Source organism: Python bivittatus, unplaced genomic scaffold, assembly GCF_059951505.1.
Source record: "Python bivittatus isolate LINGU-HERP-01145 unplaced genomic scaffold, Pbiv_v1 ctg000960_np1212, whole genome shotgun sequence".
In the NCBI taxonomy this organism is placed as follows: Eukaryota; Metazoa; Chordata; class Lepidosauria; order Squamata; family Pythonidae; genus Python; species Python bivittatus.
This window is the reverse complement of record NW_028277124.1, coordinates 19,915,038-19,932,452: the sequence shown is the minus strand read 5'-3', so window position 1 is coordinate 19,932,452 and position 17,415 is coordinate 19,915,038. Positions and strand designations below refer to the sequence as shown.

General features: G+C 37.6%; 1 protein-coding gene across 7 annotated transcripts in view; it reads left to right on the top strand.

Moving 5' to 3' along the window:
* The window catches only part of ARAP2 (ArfGAP with RhoGAP domain, ankyrin repeat and PH domain 2), a 129,311-nt gene extending 112,131 nt beyond the window's left edge, over positions 1 to 17,180 (top strand). For 5 of the 7 annotated variants that reach the window (XM_088131574.1, XM_088131578.1, XM_088131575.1 and 2 more), the window contains 6 exons: positions 739 to 878; positions 7,031 to 7,113; positions 7,914 to 7,949; positions 8,810 to 8,873; positions 12,061 to 12,195; positions 14,639 to 17,180. In XM_088131574.1, the coding sequence (XP_087987700.1) occupies positions 739 to 878; positions 7,031 to 7,113; positions 7,914 to 7,949; positions 8,810 to 8,873; positions 12,061 to 12,195; positions 14,639 to 14,968 (788 nt within the window). In that variant the 3' untranslated portion in view covers positions 14,969 to 17,180. Of the gene's footprint in view, positions 1 to 121; positions 233 to 738; positions 879 to 7,030; positions 7,114 to 7,913; positions 7,950 to 8,809; positions 8,874 to 12,060; positions 12,196 to 14,638 lie in introns of those variants that run through there. The other 2 variants (XM_088131580.1, XM_088131579.1) reach the window with 2 other exon arrangements.
* The last annotated feature ends 235 nt before the right edge of the window (positions 17,181 to 17,415 follow it).

Here is a 17,415-nt window from a genome sequence, read left to right as displayed (position 1 = left end):
GCATAAATCCAAATAGCAAGCAGTATTTATAAATAATAGAAATCTACCATTTTAATCTGTAAAATGTTGGCTGGCTAATCCCAGCTGTAGTGAGTTTAAGTCTGTTAACTTCTGATTTCAGATTCAGTGGAGAAGAACCGAGAGTAGAGCTAGTTTGGGGTACAGACCAGGAACAGGGATATCTGAATTGTACTCTTCTTGGAGGCATCAAAACGGATGACTTGGGGCCACTCACCTCATCACAAAACTATCAGAAGTAAAAAAGTCAAACCACTTGAAAATGTTGCTAAGCAAACCTGATACTAAGAGTAAAGATTGACTTGAAAGGCCATAACAACAAGAAGAACCTAGACACTTTCTTAGAAGGTTCTGTGGAAATATCTGCCAGGAAGAACTGTACGATCTTGGACTCAGTCCAGCCAAAAGGTTGCTTTAAATGTTTGCTTGGATCATATGAATGAACTCTGGTTAATAAAGATAGGTTACTTCCCAGGTTGTTGCAGTGCCCTTAAATTAGGTCTTGAAGAATAATGTTTAATTGTAGCTAAAGATAATATATTTCACACAAACAAGATACCTTCCAAGAGCGAAAAAGTCTAAAATAATGTAGAACAACTCCAATTATTTATTCTTGGTTTTTTCCCCAGATTAACGTTAAGATGTATAAAATGTAATACGCTATATAATATATAAAAAAGAAGGTTGTGAACCAAATGCTTTTTTTAATCATCTCAACAGAGAAAACTTCAAAAGACACTGTCAAAGCCAGCTACCTGAAATATAAAGAAGAACCATCCAAACTACTGTCTGCAAATAAGTTTCAAGACCGTTATTTTGTTTTACGGGAAGGAAATTTGCGGCTTTATAAGGACCTGAAGGTACAAATGCTGATATTGAGCCCTTTAAACTCACACCCAGTTCCACCCCTTCCTTTTCCAGGAGTTTTGACAGACTGATCTTGGAGGTTGTTGTGTTTCTCTTGATTATGTGGATAGTGGGGAAACCCTTTGGTTAGTAGCAGGATGAGGAGTGAACAGTGAAAACCTAAAGTGGATTCTTTTTTAGCGTTCTGCAACAATGTTCTTTAATGCAACATTGAAGTCAGACACACTTGACAAATGGATGTAGGTTGATACTCAAAATTTTTAACAGGGCCCTCAGTTGTGGAATTTGAGTGGTTGGTTTGAGTAGTTTGGAGGACAGAAGATGGTTACTTTCTTCCATCTTCCTATACATGACAAGATGGGTCCTATGAAGGTAAAGCCTAAGACAGGCAAGAATCCATTATGAGAACATTACAGTGCTGAATCCAGACAAAAGGAAAAACAGGATCTGGTGGGAAAAAAGTAGGGGCTAACTGATGATTAATTGATTTTGCTACTCCACAAGCCAATCTAATGATAACTGAATCTGTTTCCCACATCAAGATTCTGGGGAAGAAGAGCATATGCAGACAGCCACGTTGTAGATTCATCACGGTTATTGAATTTCATCCATGGAACTCAACAATATATTTCAGAGAGATACCTTAATATGAACGTGCCTAGAGATCATTTGTTCTTTTGGAGTTCCAATTTCAATATAACATTTTTTGTTCTTTTCTTTAAAACTAGTCCTTCTTGGTTCATCAGTATTTATATAATACTTTGCTTTGCTCCAAATAAGCACAAGTCAGGCAATTGGAAAGAGGTGCTACTTCTTCCTAGTTAATGCAACACAAATGGTAAATTTTGGATCCAGTCCTTGTGAATGGCCATCATGGAACTAAGTATAATCTCAATTTATCCTTTTCTTGGGATGGTAGCTTTTGCACGTGCTTCTTCCCTTTCATCATTCATCTAATATCTGGCATGAGTATGATATGCTTCTTTGTTAAGGAAAAAACATCAATAGACATCATGTCAGCAACATGGCCACCATGTTCATTATGGCATTCAGCTGAGCTAATATTGGAAGTTATCTGCAGAGCGGGATGGACAGATTTTTCTACCATGTGAACTGGGCTTAAAATGCATCCCAAACCAAATGCATTGTTCTGTTTAGCTGAAAACACCAGGGTTTTTGAATAATTCAAATCCTGGCTTAATTTATCCAAGACTTCCTACTTTTTGCCCATCACATTTTCCCCGTGGAATTCGTCTATCTAAATATTACTATAAATTAGACACTGTTCACCAAATGATGCATTTCATAAAAAGATACGAAACTAAGTCTGATAGTATTTTTCTTGAAGAGTGGCATTAAAAAATATCTGGCCAGCTGTTCTTGTAAATGACCTTATACATTTCTCCCCCCAAATTATATCTAATTATTTAGCACTATAATCCACAGGTGGAAATTGGCATCTTTAAATCTTATGCACACACAACTGGGTGCAGAACTGAAGTCTTAATTAGCCCTCGGCAAGTGTTTATCATAAACTGTCTTAAATGTCATTCTTCTTATTAAAATGTTCATATTCTTACCTTTTTAAAAAAAATAGAGCATATACATAGTGTGCATAAAAATGTGTTTCAGTGACAAAAGAGGGAGAAGTTTCTTTTTTTCCTTTTCAGAAAAGGAGCAGTGGTATAAAATTTCAATTTAGCTCTCCTTCAGACGCTGTAGCCCATCACTCATTCCTATTCACGTATTCAGTTGTACTTGCTGGTAATTGAAAACCCAACGTATCTGGTAGGATGGCTAAACTCTTTTATTTTTAGAGGTACTTCCACAGCACCTAGTTTTACTTCCCAACCCAACAGAAAGAGTTTGAAGCCAACCTGCGTGTGTTCTTAGCACAACAGCCTCAAAGCCCTAGGAATGTTTTATGAGTGTGCAGGCTGCAGATGGAGTTTGTCCTTCCAAAAGCGAAGAGGCAGAGTTAATGGAGCATGTTCTCTTGGTTTGCAAATTTCTAGCGCTTGATTTCATCCATACTAAAAAAAATAGCTGGCCGATCTAATTTTGAATATGTGTTTTTAGGGCTTTATTTATTTTATAAAACAGAGCAAAGAGAAAAAGACTGAAACAATAGAAAAAAAGAGTAAGAAAGCAATGCAACAAATTATGTATCTCAGGACTTCTCGGTAGGTAGGTAGGTAGGTAGGTAGGTAGGTAGGTAGATAGATAGATAGATAGATAGATAGATAGATAGATAGATAGATATTATGTGCCATCAAGTCATTTTCAGCTCCTAGCGATCACATAGATAGACCTTCTCCATGATGATCTATCCCTAACCTTCAAGTCTCCCAGTGGTGCACTCAAAACTGGTTCCATCCACCTTGCTGCTGGTCATCCTCTTCTCTTTCCTTCCACCTTTCCCAGCATTAGGACCTTTTCCAGAGACGTAGGTCTTTGTGTAATGTGTCCGAAATAGGATAATTTGAGCTGATTTTTGTATATATATGTGTGTGTGTGTGTGTTTGTAATAAAGGATGACCATATTTCTTTGCAATCATTCATCCATAATCTGTGTTTGTAAGCAACTGGTTCATAAGTCTCAAGTATAATCAAGTTTTCAATCTACTGGATAATTGGGGCCATAACTTGGTCTTAAAAGACTAGAGAATCCATTTCCATTGTCCACTTTCATTTCCGTGTAATAAGTATATAGTACAAAAGGGTACCAGCATAAAAATATTATTTTTTGTCTCAAAATCAAATTAGTATACAGAATACATACTTTTTGTTATCTGCTATAAATGTCACAGTGATTCTTGCTACAGCCAAATTTCTGGCAAGGGCTAGACTTGTGAGTTAATTAGAAAGGTCTGAATTATTATTCTTGGTATATGATTAACAGTTCAGCATTGTTGAAAGTTTCTGTGTAATCTGATGGAAATATGTAATTACATGCTCAGAGTAATCAGACCTTAAATTTTGTATTTTGTTTTGTTTTACATTGGGGTCTTCTGACAATAATCAACTAATTTTCTTATTTGGTTTCTATTCATTGCAAATAGCTCTAACTCTGACTACTGGGGTAATATATAAATATTATAACAAAGAAATGAACAAGCAACTCCCATAAATGTTCCTTCCAGCTAACCAATTGCACGATGATGATAAAAGTATAAAAATGGCACCCTGCTGTCCCTTACTTGTCTAGCCCCAAGGAGAACAGAATAACCCTAAATGTGGGTAGGAGGGGGAACAGATAGGAGTCATGAGTTGAAAACCTAGGAAAAGAATATGTTCCCCAGCTGGAAATCAGAATATTTCTTATTTGTGTTGCACTGCAGCCAAGCCAGAAAGACGGTGATCACGGGGATGTGACGTGGATTGGGGAGTGGTTCCAAACCCCAAGTTTAAGTGCTGTTAAGAGAGGTGTTTCCTTTTCTTCAGATAAGCAGACCATCTCTTTGAGCTTTGAATGGTGTAGCCCAAGACCATTAGCCTGAATTTCTTGTGACCGACCATTGTTAGAGATGTTTCAAACCAACTTACCTTCTCATGCAGCAGGAATGTGCTGATGTGTAGCAGGTAGCAGTGGTCCTGTAACAGTTGCACTGGGCATCCATAGACACAGAATGAACTGATATGTGTGTCATCTTGATAAATTCAGAAAGTGGCCAGATTATACCATCCCATCCCTAGTTCCCCTTCCTCCATCCCTACCAATGAATTATCTGTGAAGAACGGGAATGGCAATTCTAACATACTTGGAGGATATTAGCAGGGGTGGGTCAAAATTGGCAAGATGGTGCCCAGAGCATCATAAGGCAAGCCCTTCCCCTTCCTCCCAAGGTTCCTTGCGAGGAAACTCTGCTTCAAAAGAGGCAGGGCTTGCATCCCATCTTACTGATTTGGATAGACACACCCTGAGACCACCACTAAGCGTGAGGCTGGGGAAAGCATACTCTCCCCAGTTGTTGAAATGTTTGTCATTCTCACTCTACAGCAGTTTGAAAATGTGTGGACTTCAACTCCCAGAATTCCCCAGCAAGCCTTGCTGGCTAGGGAATTCTGGGAGTTGAAGTCTACACATCTTCGAGTTGCCAAGGTTGAGAAGTATTAGGTTGCCTTTCATGTTGACAAGTTATGTAGTAAAATGAGGAATTTAATATTACGGAGAGAAGGTCCTAACATAATTCCTGCTCTGGGGAATCCATATAAACATTAATTTGTACACTTTAAATTTACTTTTATCTTTCTAGACTTCTTTTCTTAAGGCATAAAGCATGTTGCATAAATTCTAGATCATTACTTACAGAAAAGCAAGATTGGAGCTACCTAACAAAAAGCTTCTGCTTGCTCCCCTTTGGCTTGTTACACATTTCTTTATTCCCCTTTCCCCTGTAATTAATTGCTTGTCTGAAACGCACCACTACAAATCTTTGGAAACTCATGAAGTCGGCAAAGTGGTTGTGTTTATTTTATTATGCATAATCTTACATTAATTGCCTGGCAAGAAAAAAAGAAAAACACACACAGAAAAACACCACTGTTATTTTTAAAAAGTGATCACTTCCTCATATCTAGATTAATAAGTACATTTCTGCTGCATGAATGGATGCTTTTATTACTGCAGCCGAATTGGTTAGGAATCGTTTTTGAAATACTGAAAGCCCAATTAGCCATGAAATTCTGAGGGGGAAAAAAAGAGAGAGAAAGAGAGTGCTCTGAACTGAGCTAATTTTTGCCTAAATGACACATAATGTTTCATACTGTCATCCCTAAGCATGGTTGAGCTTTAAAATAGGTAGGGTCACTGTGACACTCTATTTCAGTACTTTAGATTCCCACAGGTATTTTTCGCCTCTTACAAGAAAACTGCAAAATGAATTTCAGGAGACCTCTAATTTTCCATGTCATCACAAACACATTGACACATTAAACTCTACTATTTAATTATGGGATTTCTCCCATAGAGGAATTTGCCTCAAGAAAATATTTGCTTTTCTAGCATCTCTATGTTGAGTGCACAAAGAATAACATGACAGCCCATTGTGACATCCTTCTCTTTGACCTTGGAAAAGACAGGCAGAAGCTCCATCTAAGAATCTTCCATGCATGGCCATGCAGGAAGTTGGGAGCAGAAATTGAAATATGTAAGAACATCTCAGCGGGACTGTGTTTATCAGCAGCTCTCTTCTCATGTACTCTGTTTCTCTCCAGTGGGAAGGAAGGATGAGGTTAACTCTTTCTGTCTGCCAACTGATCTGGAGTAATTTGATATCTGTTTAATTCTAATAGCAGTGAAATTGGGAACATTCCTGTGGGAAGTCTCTTAACTGTCCATCTCAATAGGTCAAGATTGTGTGTGCGTGAAATAACTGATGGAGGAATATATGAATGCAGTTTGTAGACATCACCTGTGAGGTTACTGAAGCCAGAAAGTTTCACCTCCCCAGAATACTAGAGAAAGCAGAACTATGACCTCATGGCTGAGGACATAGAGGTTATGTCAGACACACATGGTAAAAACTCTCCATCAAGTTGAGCCCAATTTCTGATGATTCTATGTATATCCCTATATCATTTTAATTTAATTTAATTTAATTTAAATGATTTATAGAGTCATTCATCTCATGGCAATGATTTTGGGCAATGTACAAGGAGTAAAACCAATAGCAACAACACAATCCAAATTATCAAACTATTATCAACTTACATAATGTATTTATAATAATATAATATACATTATAATAATACAATATAATAATAAATTATTAAATTAAATATCTGAGGCTGCAGAAATAATTTCATTTTCATTTAGCAAAAGTACATACATGGTTTGCTTTCATCTTCTCCCGGCGTAAGTGTGTTACTTTTTAAAATCTTTTCTGTGTAGACTACAGCACTGATGTTCCATGGAGATCTCCCATCCATGTACTAGCCAGATCGAACCTCCTTGGGTCCCAAGCCTGCACAAGCTTGGTCAGATGCCACCACTTGTTCCCACATGCTAGTAAAGAGATGAACTCATCAGAAACGAAGTGACCTATTTTGCAAAACTTTAACAGGATGTTCAGAAGATAAGCAGATCTGAAGGCCTTGTTTGTTAGTTTCTGTTCCACTAACAGTCATTTCTCAACCTCAACAGAGTAGCAAAGCTGAGAAAGTGTTTCCTGTCAAATCACTGAAGCTTTATCTCGGGGTGAAGAAAAAATTGAAACCGCCAACGAAGTAAGAAAGAGACAAGAAAACTGTGTTGCCTTTTTTTCATCCAGAAGCATGCTTGCTTTTTGCTGTTGATGTTGTTAGGATACAGGAACATAAAGCTTTGAACAACCGAACCAAATAACGGAGCTAATCTGTATCTATTGCCTGGTCTCTGATAAGCCACAGTTCCATAATATTAGTTATTTTGGGGCTTGCATTATTACTTTGGTGTTAAGAAATTACTTTATTGAACAGCTATTTCTAATCTCCGTATGCTATCTCCTACATATTGCTTATGTGATCAAATTATCCCACTGCTAAAGATCAGAATGCAGAAGTCGTAGGCAGATGAAACATGAGCGTGACTGTCTATCAGCTCAGAAACAGGGAAGATATATGATGGGGTCTCAGACATCATGTTGCCCAATCACTTAAGCTTGCTACAACTGCTGCTATCTCTGCTTCCTCTTCCTCTGCTGACAGTCTTACATTTCATTAGTTACGGTTAACTCCAAACCAAAATTTAAAACAGTGGTTTCGTATAGAGTTTCAGAGTGGCAGATTTTTATTTGTGCTTGCACCCCTACACCCACACTGTCCATCCTTTCCACAAAAGTTCAAGCAGTGCACAAAAAAACCAAACCAAACCAAACTTCAGCCTCTGAAATTTTATGATTCTCCTAAATTTATGGTAGGGTCTGTGTATGATCTGTGGGCACTCCGAACAGGATAGTAAGAATTCTGCTTTTGAAGTATTAGTCGTCTTGTATTTCTTAATTACACCATTATCTATCTATGAATGATGTTTTGTTTTGCTTTTTCAGCTGGGGCCTAACACTGCTGTCTGAAAAGTATCATTGGTAAGTAAATTACTAGATAGGGGTGTGTATTCTTTGAACATGATTTGGTGGAATAAGTATTTTGGACCTCACCTGAGCATAGCACCTCTTTGTTGTTCATTAAAGCAGCCATGTCTCCCCCCAGCTTCTTTATGAGCCTGGAAAAAAAGATGTTGCTGCTTTAATAATCTTACTAAGTATAATAAGTGAGCTCTTTAAAGCAGTGACATTTTGTTTAAGTTTGTATGGAAGCCTGAAAAGACATGGCTGCTTTAGTACCAACCATAGTACCCACTATCCTACATCTGAACAATTGCAGTCGCAGCAAATCTATCGGTAATCATAAGATAGGAGTCACATAAATTGTTCTGTAAACTTGAATGCTTCCTTTAACTATGTGGGTGTGCTTTATGGGTATGTATACCAGTGTAAACATATATCAATCAGTTTAATATAAAATATATGACATACGTGGCGCTCGCTCTCTTTTGTTTCCCAACAATCTAATGAGCTGAAAGAGAATGGCTTCCCCAAAGAGATTTATGGCTAAGCAGATACTGAGATCATGTGTGCCTAGTTCAGGCTAAAGCTTGATTAATTGCAGCAGACTAGCTCTTTTAGGAATAGGAAATCTAGCAATGAAAATTGATTATCTAGCAATAATAACATCTGCCTTCCCAGATTGCAATGTAATATATGTCTCAACACCCTATGTAATATATATCTCAACCACGCTTATATTATGTTCTTTATTGTGGCGTAACTTATTCTGGCTCATGAGGGCTTAGCTTCCAGGCAGCTAAGGGTTTCTCTTTCAGAATTGCATGAGGAGTGAGTGTATTATGGCACCGGAAGTGAATTCGTGTTAATCTGTCTTCTAGGTATTTGTGTTGTGACGGGCCGGATTCTCAGCTTGAATGGCTGAACAGCATTTTTATGGCCCAGGTATTTGTCTGTCTTTGTTTTTCAGACTCAAATTGCACTAGGCTCTGAAAAATAAATTTGAATTGTAATGGTTGCATACTACATGTTTCTGTGCTTTTTTACGTAAGTACATGCTCATTTGAGCAAAAATCCACATATTCAGAAGTCAATATACATTGCTGTCAACACATACTTTCTAAATAAAATCTAAGTTGCAGTCCAACAGATTATGATTGGTTAATGTTGTTCCCCCAATCATAGCCCTCTTCATGCACAGTATCTCTTTTCTTGCCAGCTTTTCCTTATTTGTTTGTTCAGCTCAAAGTCTTTTATTTTATTTATACACACACACACACATTATAATATATATCACTTTCTAAAAACTAACCATGCCCACATTAAAATGTGCGTGCGTGTGTATTTGTGCCTTCAAGTTAAGAGTGTTGACTCCTGATGACGGTCTAGATTAGTCCCTGCAGTTTTCTTGGCAAGATTTCAGAAGTGGTTTGCCATTGCCTTCTTCCTAGGGCTGAGAGAGAGGGACTGGCCCTAAGTCACCCAGGTGGCTTTGTGCCTAAGGTGGGATACACGCACACATACAAGGACACACACATATATATGTATGTTAACTTTTAAGGAGCCCCAAGACAATTTGAAAGTGACCCCATTTCAAGTTGTTGTTCAATTAAAAGCTTCCTGTGTTTTGTCTTTGTAACATCACGAATCATCTAACTAGGACATATAAGGTCTTCCTTAGAATTGAATCTTCTCATAATAGTGTTGTATTCACCTCTTTAATAACTGTAAGAATTATGTAGTGTAATGAATAGTTTTGCAGCTAGTATAAAAGTCAGGGTTATCTGTAATTTTAATCATTCTATTTATAAGTTTATAAGAGCATATTGATTAACATTCTTGAGACAATAATTTAATCTGAAAATCAGCAATAACAGAAGCATCTAGAAAGACAGTCCACATACTTCCATAGATATTCTAATTTAATGCAGGTTTGTAGCCGTAACTTCCTTTTTCTCAAGGAAGATTTCTCACCTCATTAACTTTCTAGATTCTACTCCTCTTCCATGCTTCATCTGGTCTTTGTTTTTTCATTCCTCACCTACAGGAAATATGTATTATTGTCATTTGACCTGCTCCTAGTTTTCTGGAGATAGTTGATCTGTTTCATTTTTATTCTCAACTTTCCCCTTTATCCTTAATTTTTCAAGCCTCCCACTCTCTTAAAAAAAAAAAAAGGCCTTTTTTGTGCAATTATCAAGTTGTACATAACTGAAATATTGACTTTAGTAACAATGGGTTCAGCACTTGAATCTGAACCAATTTTGGCTCTGTTTGGTCCCAGGAACAATTGTTATGGGACACAATAATCTAAAATGTCCAGTTCTTTGTTGTGTCTGGAGCACATATTTATCCAGTCTTTATGCGAGTAACTGAAATTACCCATTTCTACAACAGCTTCCACTTTAGATATTTTGTTGATTAAATTCTCCATCTTAAATTGTCTCATTATTTTGATAGGACAAACTGATAATACGATAATAAGCTGATACATTGCACTTGATGGAGCTCTTTGTCCTAGTAGAGCTAACAGTGTTATTCTGATTCCTCTATCCTTTATATTTAGACCATTTACAGTCTCAGAGCAGCAGAACTGCTGAGAAGCAACAGCACAATAACTTGCCAATTTAAGGCAGGGAAAACACAAACTTGTAATCTCTCAGATAGAATTAACATAGGTGAAAAAACACAAACGCTTACAAACTCTACCCAACTCAAAAAAAGAAAAAAAAATGGGGAGAAAAATCCCAGTCATGTTGACGGCTATGATGTAACCTCATTGGCTTTATTTTGTCCCCCTGCTCATGATAGACCTCCCATCAAATTGTAGGCTCAGGCCACCCAAAGATTTCCTGTCTCTGAGACAGAGTTCATTTTCAGCTATAACTGTGTACCTCTGGGTATAAAATTCTGAAAACCAAGCAGGGTAAGATCTGGTTACTACTTGATGGGAGGAGACCAGAAAACACCCAGGCTCTAGACTAGAGTGGGAGGTTAAAAGAATGGTCTAGATAAAAGCAATAGGAAATCAGTTCTGTAGTATTGCCAAACTATTCGAACATGGCCCTGAAATCACCAAGAGGCAAATTCAGCAAAAAGGATAATTCATCTGGATATCACTGGTTTTCTCCATTCTCTATTGCACTGCTCTTAAGTTACGCCTGTTACAGATGAGTTCTTTAAACCAAGTAATCAAGTCATTTTGATCCCAAGAGCTTCTAAGACTTGTGCATTTCTCTCTCTCTCTCTCTCTCTCTCTCTCTCTCTCTCTCTCTCTCTCTCTCTCATACACACACATACACACACACACACACCCTCAAATTATAAAACATTCATAAACACCTATACTATGCACCCCTCCCTGGATGCCACTAGCATATACATTTTGGTTTCATTCTCTCTATAGTTCTCCCACCACCTCATCTGGATGAACAGAAAATATTTCCACCCTTACCTCTTCATTCTGGACCAGATGTTCCTATTTTATTTTATTTGTTTTATTTTTTGTTTCTTTGTTTGATTTGTATCCTGCTAATTTTATTGGACTCCTATAAGTTTATGCAGTTAAAAACATGCATAGAAGGAATAATGCTAAAACCAGTAAAACATGTACAATAAGTATAGAACAGTAAAAGGTATGCAATGTTCATTTAAAATCTGCCCATGAGACATTTTGATATTAACGATCAGTGATTGATGGGGCTACCAAAAACCATCAAGATAAACCTTGAGAATAGTGTTTGCCAGTCACAATGCTTGGGTTGGTCTATGTTGGCATCAGTCTGGAAGAGATTGTCTTCTGGATCAAAGGTCATCAGGGTTCTTTTCTGGGTTTATGGTTATGCCTAGATATCTGTTCACATGTCACACACACACACACACACACACACACACACTAGGACAACTAAGTTTTGTCTGGAGGTATGTCCATCAGTTTTGGGGAATGAGTGCTCGTCATTTTATTCCGGACTGCCATTTCATAGCTGGGTTATCACGTATGGACTTCCAGGTGGTTCCAGAACAATTGTTTTGTTTCATACATGGTCTGCCATTTCTAATGATTTGTAAATGGTTTGCCCTACCTAACAGTGGAGCTGGTGACAAAAGACCCTTCCTTTTTTTTCTTCCGCAGCACAGTACTGTGTGTCCACCGAGTGGGAAGACAAGGAAGCAGTCGATTACGAAAAATCCAAAAATCGGTGGCCTACCTTTAATACCAATTCAACAAGACCAAAGTATTCCAAAAGTTAAAGCCAAGTTGGCAGAGGTAAATTGGTGGCTAAATTAGAAAATGTTTCAGATGTAAGTCAGGTTAGTTACACGCACATGACATTCCAATTTATATTAAAGAAGGAAATACTGATTTAAAAAAAAATCCATAAACTGAAGAAGCTCCATTAGGAAAGACTTGGGGTATAATTACACAGTAAGTTACATAAGTGTGTGTGTGTGTGTGTGTATTTTTATATATACATATATATATATATCACACACACACACACAAGTTACATAATTATATGTGTAGGCGTGTATGTATATATACACACACATACATACACACACATTAAGTTACATAATGTATTGCATATGTGTATACACACACACACGAGAGAGAGAAAGAGAGAGTTTTATCAGGCTTATGTTTTTAATAAAGCAAGTGGAACTCTTTAAATTTAAATGCCCATGATGTTCCCTTTTTTCCCTGTGCTATATCACAAAACACCCTAAACAACAAAGCAGCTCTTGAAATGTATATTCTAGAAATAAAGTAGTAAATTAAGCCTGATATGGAACTTATATCCAAATATAATATATTGCCATTCTAATATTCTTTGACTTGAAGGAAAAAGTGGTTGGAACCATAGCAACAAAGTTTTGTTGTATTTCAGCAGACATTTAGGGTCTAACGGGATTTATGTCTTCAAGACATGTATCTTTCAGGATGGATCTTAAGTTCCCACTGGGAGAACAGTTGAGCCTTTTGAGTATAAGTATTTAATGCTATCTCTAGGTGAGGTAGGTAAAAAAGAAAATTTATAGTCCTGACTTTACCCATCCACTCAACTAGAAATCACTGAAAGCATATGGGGACACAACAGATGGCTTGTCTATGTGGATATGATTCATTTTTGAGTTACCAATTTGGGAATACAGAAGAAACTTTTCATACATGATGAATGATAATGATGACAATATAAACTTCTGTTGACTTTCAAATAACTTAATTCTTTTGCTCTAAATTACCTTCCTGCAGTTTTTCTTCCTCCATGCCTCTTTTATACTCTTATGACCTACAAACTCCCATTTAATATCTTCTGTTCCCTAAGTACATTTCCTGTGCTTTGCTGCTCTCCTACCAGTCAAATCCCTTAACAGTTAATTCTCATTTGGCTCATTTTCCTTGTGTTTTTTTTTTTTAATGTGTTTAATACTCTGCTTATCCCACACTCTCCTTCTATGTCATTCATTATGTTTTGGTCACTCAGTTTGAGATGTATATATCTCTCTGTACATCACTACACATATTTTAGAGTTTGACAATCGCTCAGGGAAAAAATGCAGTTGTCAAGTCCACGATGTCCACCTCTCAGTTCTGAAGCATTCTCACACAACCAGGCTTGGGTCAGATAAATACTTCTTTATTAAGAGGTACATGTAGCTTGTAAACAGAACATTGCTAAAACTAACGCCTTGGGTAAACCTCCCTCTATTTATCCCCCCTCCCCTTATTGCCTGGCATCTTGACTCCTCTTCACCTGTTGTTGACCTCTCTCCTTCTTCCCTGAGCTTCTTCCTGGTTCTTTGGGCCCCAGCTGCCTTGCTGGCAATCAAGCCAGTCTAAATTGCCCATATATGGTTAAGCTGCTTCCCAACTCCCCTTACAACCATTAACAGCCACCCCCCCCCCCCTTATTTACAAGTGGCAGAAACAAATCAATCCAACTCCCAACGAATGCAATACAATGGAAAACAACAACAGTTGGGTGATGCAGGTTCTGACAGCAGTAAAGAATGGGGTGTACTAGAACTCCACCCAACATAAAAATAAATGGACAGAAAGCTATGCTTGTGTAAACCCTACTGGATGGGGGTCAGTAGTGCTTCAGTTATAGGACCCTACTGGATGGGGGTCAGTAGTGCTTCAGTTATCTATTACTTATTAACCCTGTGGTCACTGTCCACTTTAGGAAAGCCCTAAGATTTGTTCTTGTTATTTAGTTATTTATCTTAATATCATCACAGTTCCCAAGGATTCATGGCAATGCACATTGAAAATCGGCACTCCTACCACCGATTCAATAAATCCAAATAATAAATCAAGCAAGAAAGTCAGTGTTAACAGTATAATTAAAATTAATATAAATAAGTGTTGAAAAGCCAGATGTCAACCCCCTCCCTGAAGCACTTCTGAATAGTTCTGTTCCCCAAATGTTCCTGAAACTCCAGAGCAAAACCTTTGCATGTCTTTATAGTTTTATCCTTAGTGTGTTGTACTGGACCATTCTAGATTTTAGCTGAAGTTATGGCTTAATTTTAGCCAATACTGTCTGAATTCTGAAAATGCTTACTGTTTCATTATTTTATTATTTTCATTTGTAAGAATTGAAACGGTTGGAAACCAGTCTGGAAGGACCTAACCTCCCAAAGGTGGGCTACAGATACCTGACATGAATGAGTGCATATTTAACTCTTTACCCATCTCTCTACAGAATTCAAAATTGGAAACTGAAAGTGACTTATCTGAAGATAAGAAAAGTTTAAAGGAACGAGTATCACGGGTTGTTCAATACAAGGAACGTAAGGAGGAAAAAATCTGGAATCACGCAAGGAAGCATCACAGCCTGATCTGTTTGGAGGACATGGGTGAAAACGCTGTGGACTTGGGCCAAAGGCTCTCGAAAGAATCAAAGTCATCAAAGAAAAGTGAGAGCAAATTGAGAGAGACTCATTTGGAATCCGATAAGCAGCTGCCAGCAAATGTTATTCACGAGCTCCACACTGTCTTGCAGAGGACCAAAGCTCTCCACAATGAGACTTAGAAACAATTCAGATATGCACATCAAAGAAATGGATTATGTAATTAATGTACAGTGTACAGACTTTCAGTGTATTTATATGTAAATGTTGAACTAAAAGAGATTGGGTGCCCCCTTACCAATCTGAGAACCTTAATAATTTTATACTGACATCTGCCCCTCTCATTACCAAGATTTATTCCCCAAAATAATGTTGGCCAACATTTTCTACGTAGGTGGGAGAGTGACAATCCATTACTTCTCAATTGGACATTAGTGAACCTCAACTAAAAGTATAGAAGTAGGATGTGAACACAGTTCAATAAGGATAATGCATCTATTCCTTCTGGCTGTTGTGCACATTCTGAAGATAACATGAGAATAAAAGATGAAGCATAGTCATTTCCAATAGGCATTTATCTCACCTATATTTGTCATCCAAGTGGGACGTTAGCAAAAGGCTTTAGGCTGGCAATTCTATTGGTGGTCCTAAAGCTCTTCAGTCACCAGACCAGTTCGTTTATTTACTGTCATAGACCAAAGATAGAAATTCAAGTACAGGGATCCAATAAGGAAAGAAGTTGAATGAATGAAAATGAATGAATGAATGAATGAATGAATGAATGAATGAATGAATGAATGAATGAATGAAAAGGAAGAGGCTAGTTTCTAGCCCAGTATTTCCTAATGCTGATTATGATTGATAAACAGTGAACAAATCTGCTAATAAAAATATATACTTCCTCTTCTTCAGGCTGGTCCATTTGCTTAGTGAGTAAGTATGGGGGAGGTTATTAGCTCCAACAGCCAGCTAGTGTAAAAGCCAGTGCAGGAGCCCACAGACAACTGTGTTGATGGCTTCATCCAAACAGGGACAAAAATGTGCCAAGTATGGGACACTGTCACACCTTTCCTCCAACATTCTAGAAGGCAAGATGTTAAATCCGGCTATGGTGACTGCTCTCCTGGAGGAACAGATAGGATATACCTCTGTTTTTTTAAGATTTCTCATAGCCTCTTTCAGGAATGGAATTCTAGTTCAGTCAGTGTTGCTACAGGCTTATCCCTTTGTACAGCCAATAGGGTGGCTGTGCATACACTGGCGTTTATGGCAAGAAAGAGCAATGAGCCATCAGCAGCCATATTTGCAGAGTTAAGTGGAGCAGCCTCAAACCACGGAACTTGAAAAGCGCTCAGGTTTTCCAAGCAGACTTAGCAGTTCAAGGCAGCAAGGTAAATCTAGAAAGAATGGACTTAGCACTTTTATGCATGTAGAGTGCTTTGGATCCCTGCTGTAGGTTGCAAACCTTCCATAGAGATGGCGCGTTCAACTAAGAGAATTCCAGTTACTGTATACCATCGAAGACGCAATGGTATATCTAAGTATACGCATGCAGCAAAGCATAATAGAATCAAGAGACTGTAAAGAATCCTGGTGGAATATGTGTAAATAAAACCTCACTGTGAGTAGAAAATAAGCCTATTGGGGAAAAACATTACTGTTCCATATCCTGTCCATTATGCAAGTTTTCTACTTCCAATGAAATATTTTGCTTAAAATACAGATTTACAAAAGCTAACACTAAATGATATGATTTCTGCCTTCATCATCAGTGTCCATTTTGACCATTCTGGGATTTAAAAAATCTCATTTGTGACCCTTTTCCGCAGGGATCCGACGATAAATGAGTCAATAGGATTTATGTGTATTTGTGTATTACAATGTAATGCTGCTAATACTGTGCTATGTAGTCCCAATCTGTTTGATTGTTTTGATCGGTAACTGGTACAGTCAGGGAAGATTCCTGGGAGTTGTGCAATGAAGGAAAAGAAGTAAAATTTTAAATTATTGTACATATTTGTAATGTAAATAATAATTGCAGAAATGGCAGTGACTGCTTGCCACATCAGTTGGGTGGATTATATGGTGTATGGACGCATGAAATAAAAAAGGGTCTTGTTAAAGTTGGCTTGCCTATAAGCATCCAAGGGTCATTCCATCTGTCTGCATTCTATCAACAAATGTTAAATTTATTTGTAACTGATGTGCATCCGGAATACCTTGCTGAGCAATTCCATTACCATAAATTCCACAATATAAAAGAGTCCTGAGAATTCCAACTGCTACGGGGAAATTATCCATACAATGCCATTTTTTCCCTGGAGGAATCTTCTCATGCCAATACTTCTGAAGATCAAAAACAAAGCAAAGCTATTTTTAATAAAAGAAGACTGTACAAAAATGTCTGTTTAATTGCAGTTATTGATTCAAGTGGTCTAAAATGTTAGAGAATGACAAACACAGAAAAGATGAAAATGCTTTTTTCTCCTTTCTCCTTGAGAAAGCCACGATAACTGAAAATGGAAGAAGATAACTCAACAGCTTTCATCCTGGGTTCATCCCATCGCCTTATACTGCACAGGGTGACCATATATCACTAAAAAAGCACAGCTACCTGTAGCTTAGTGCT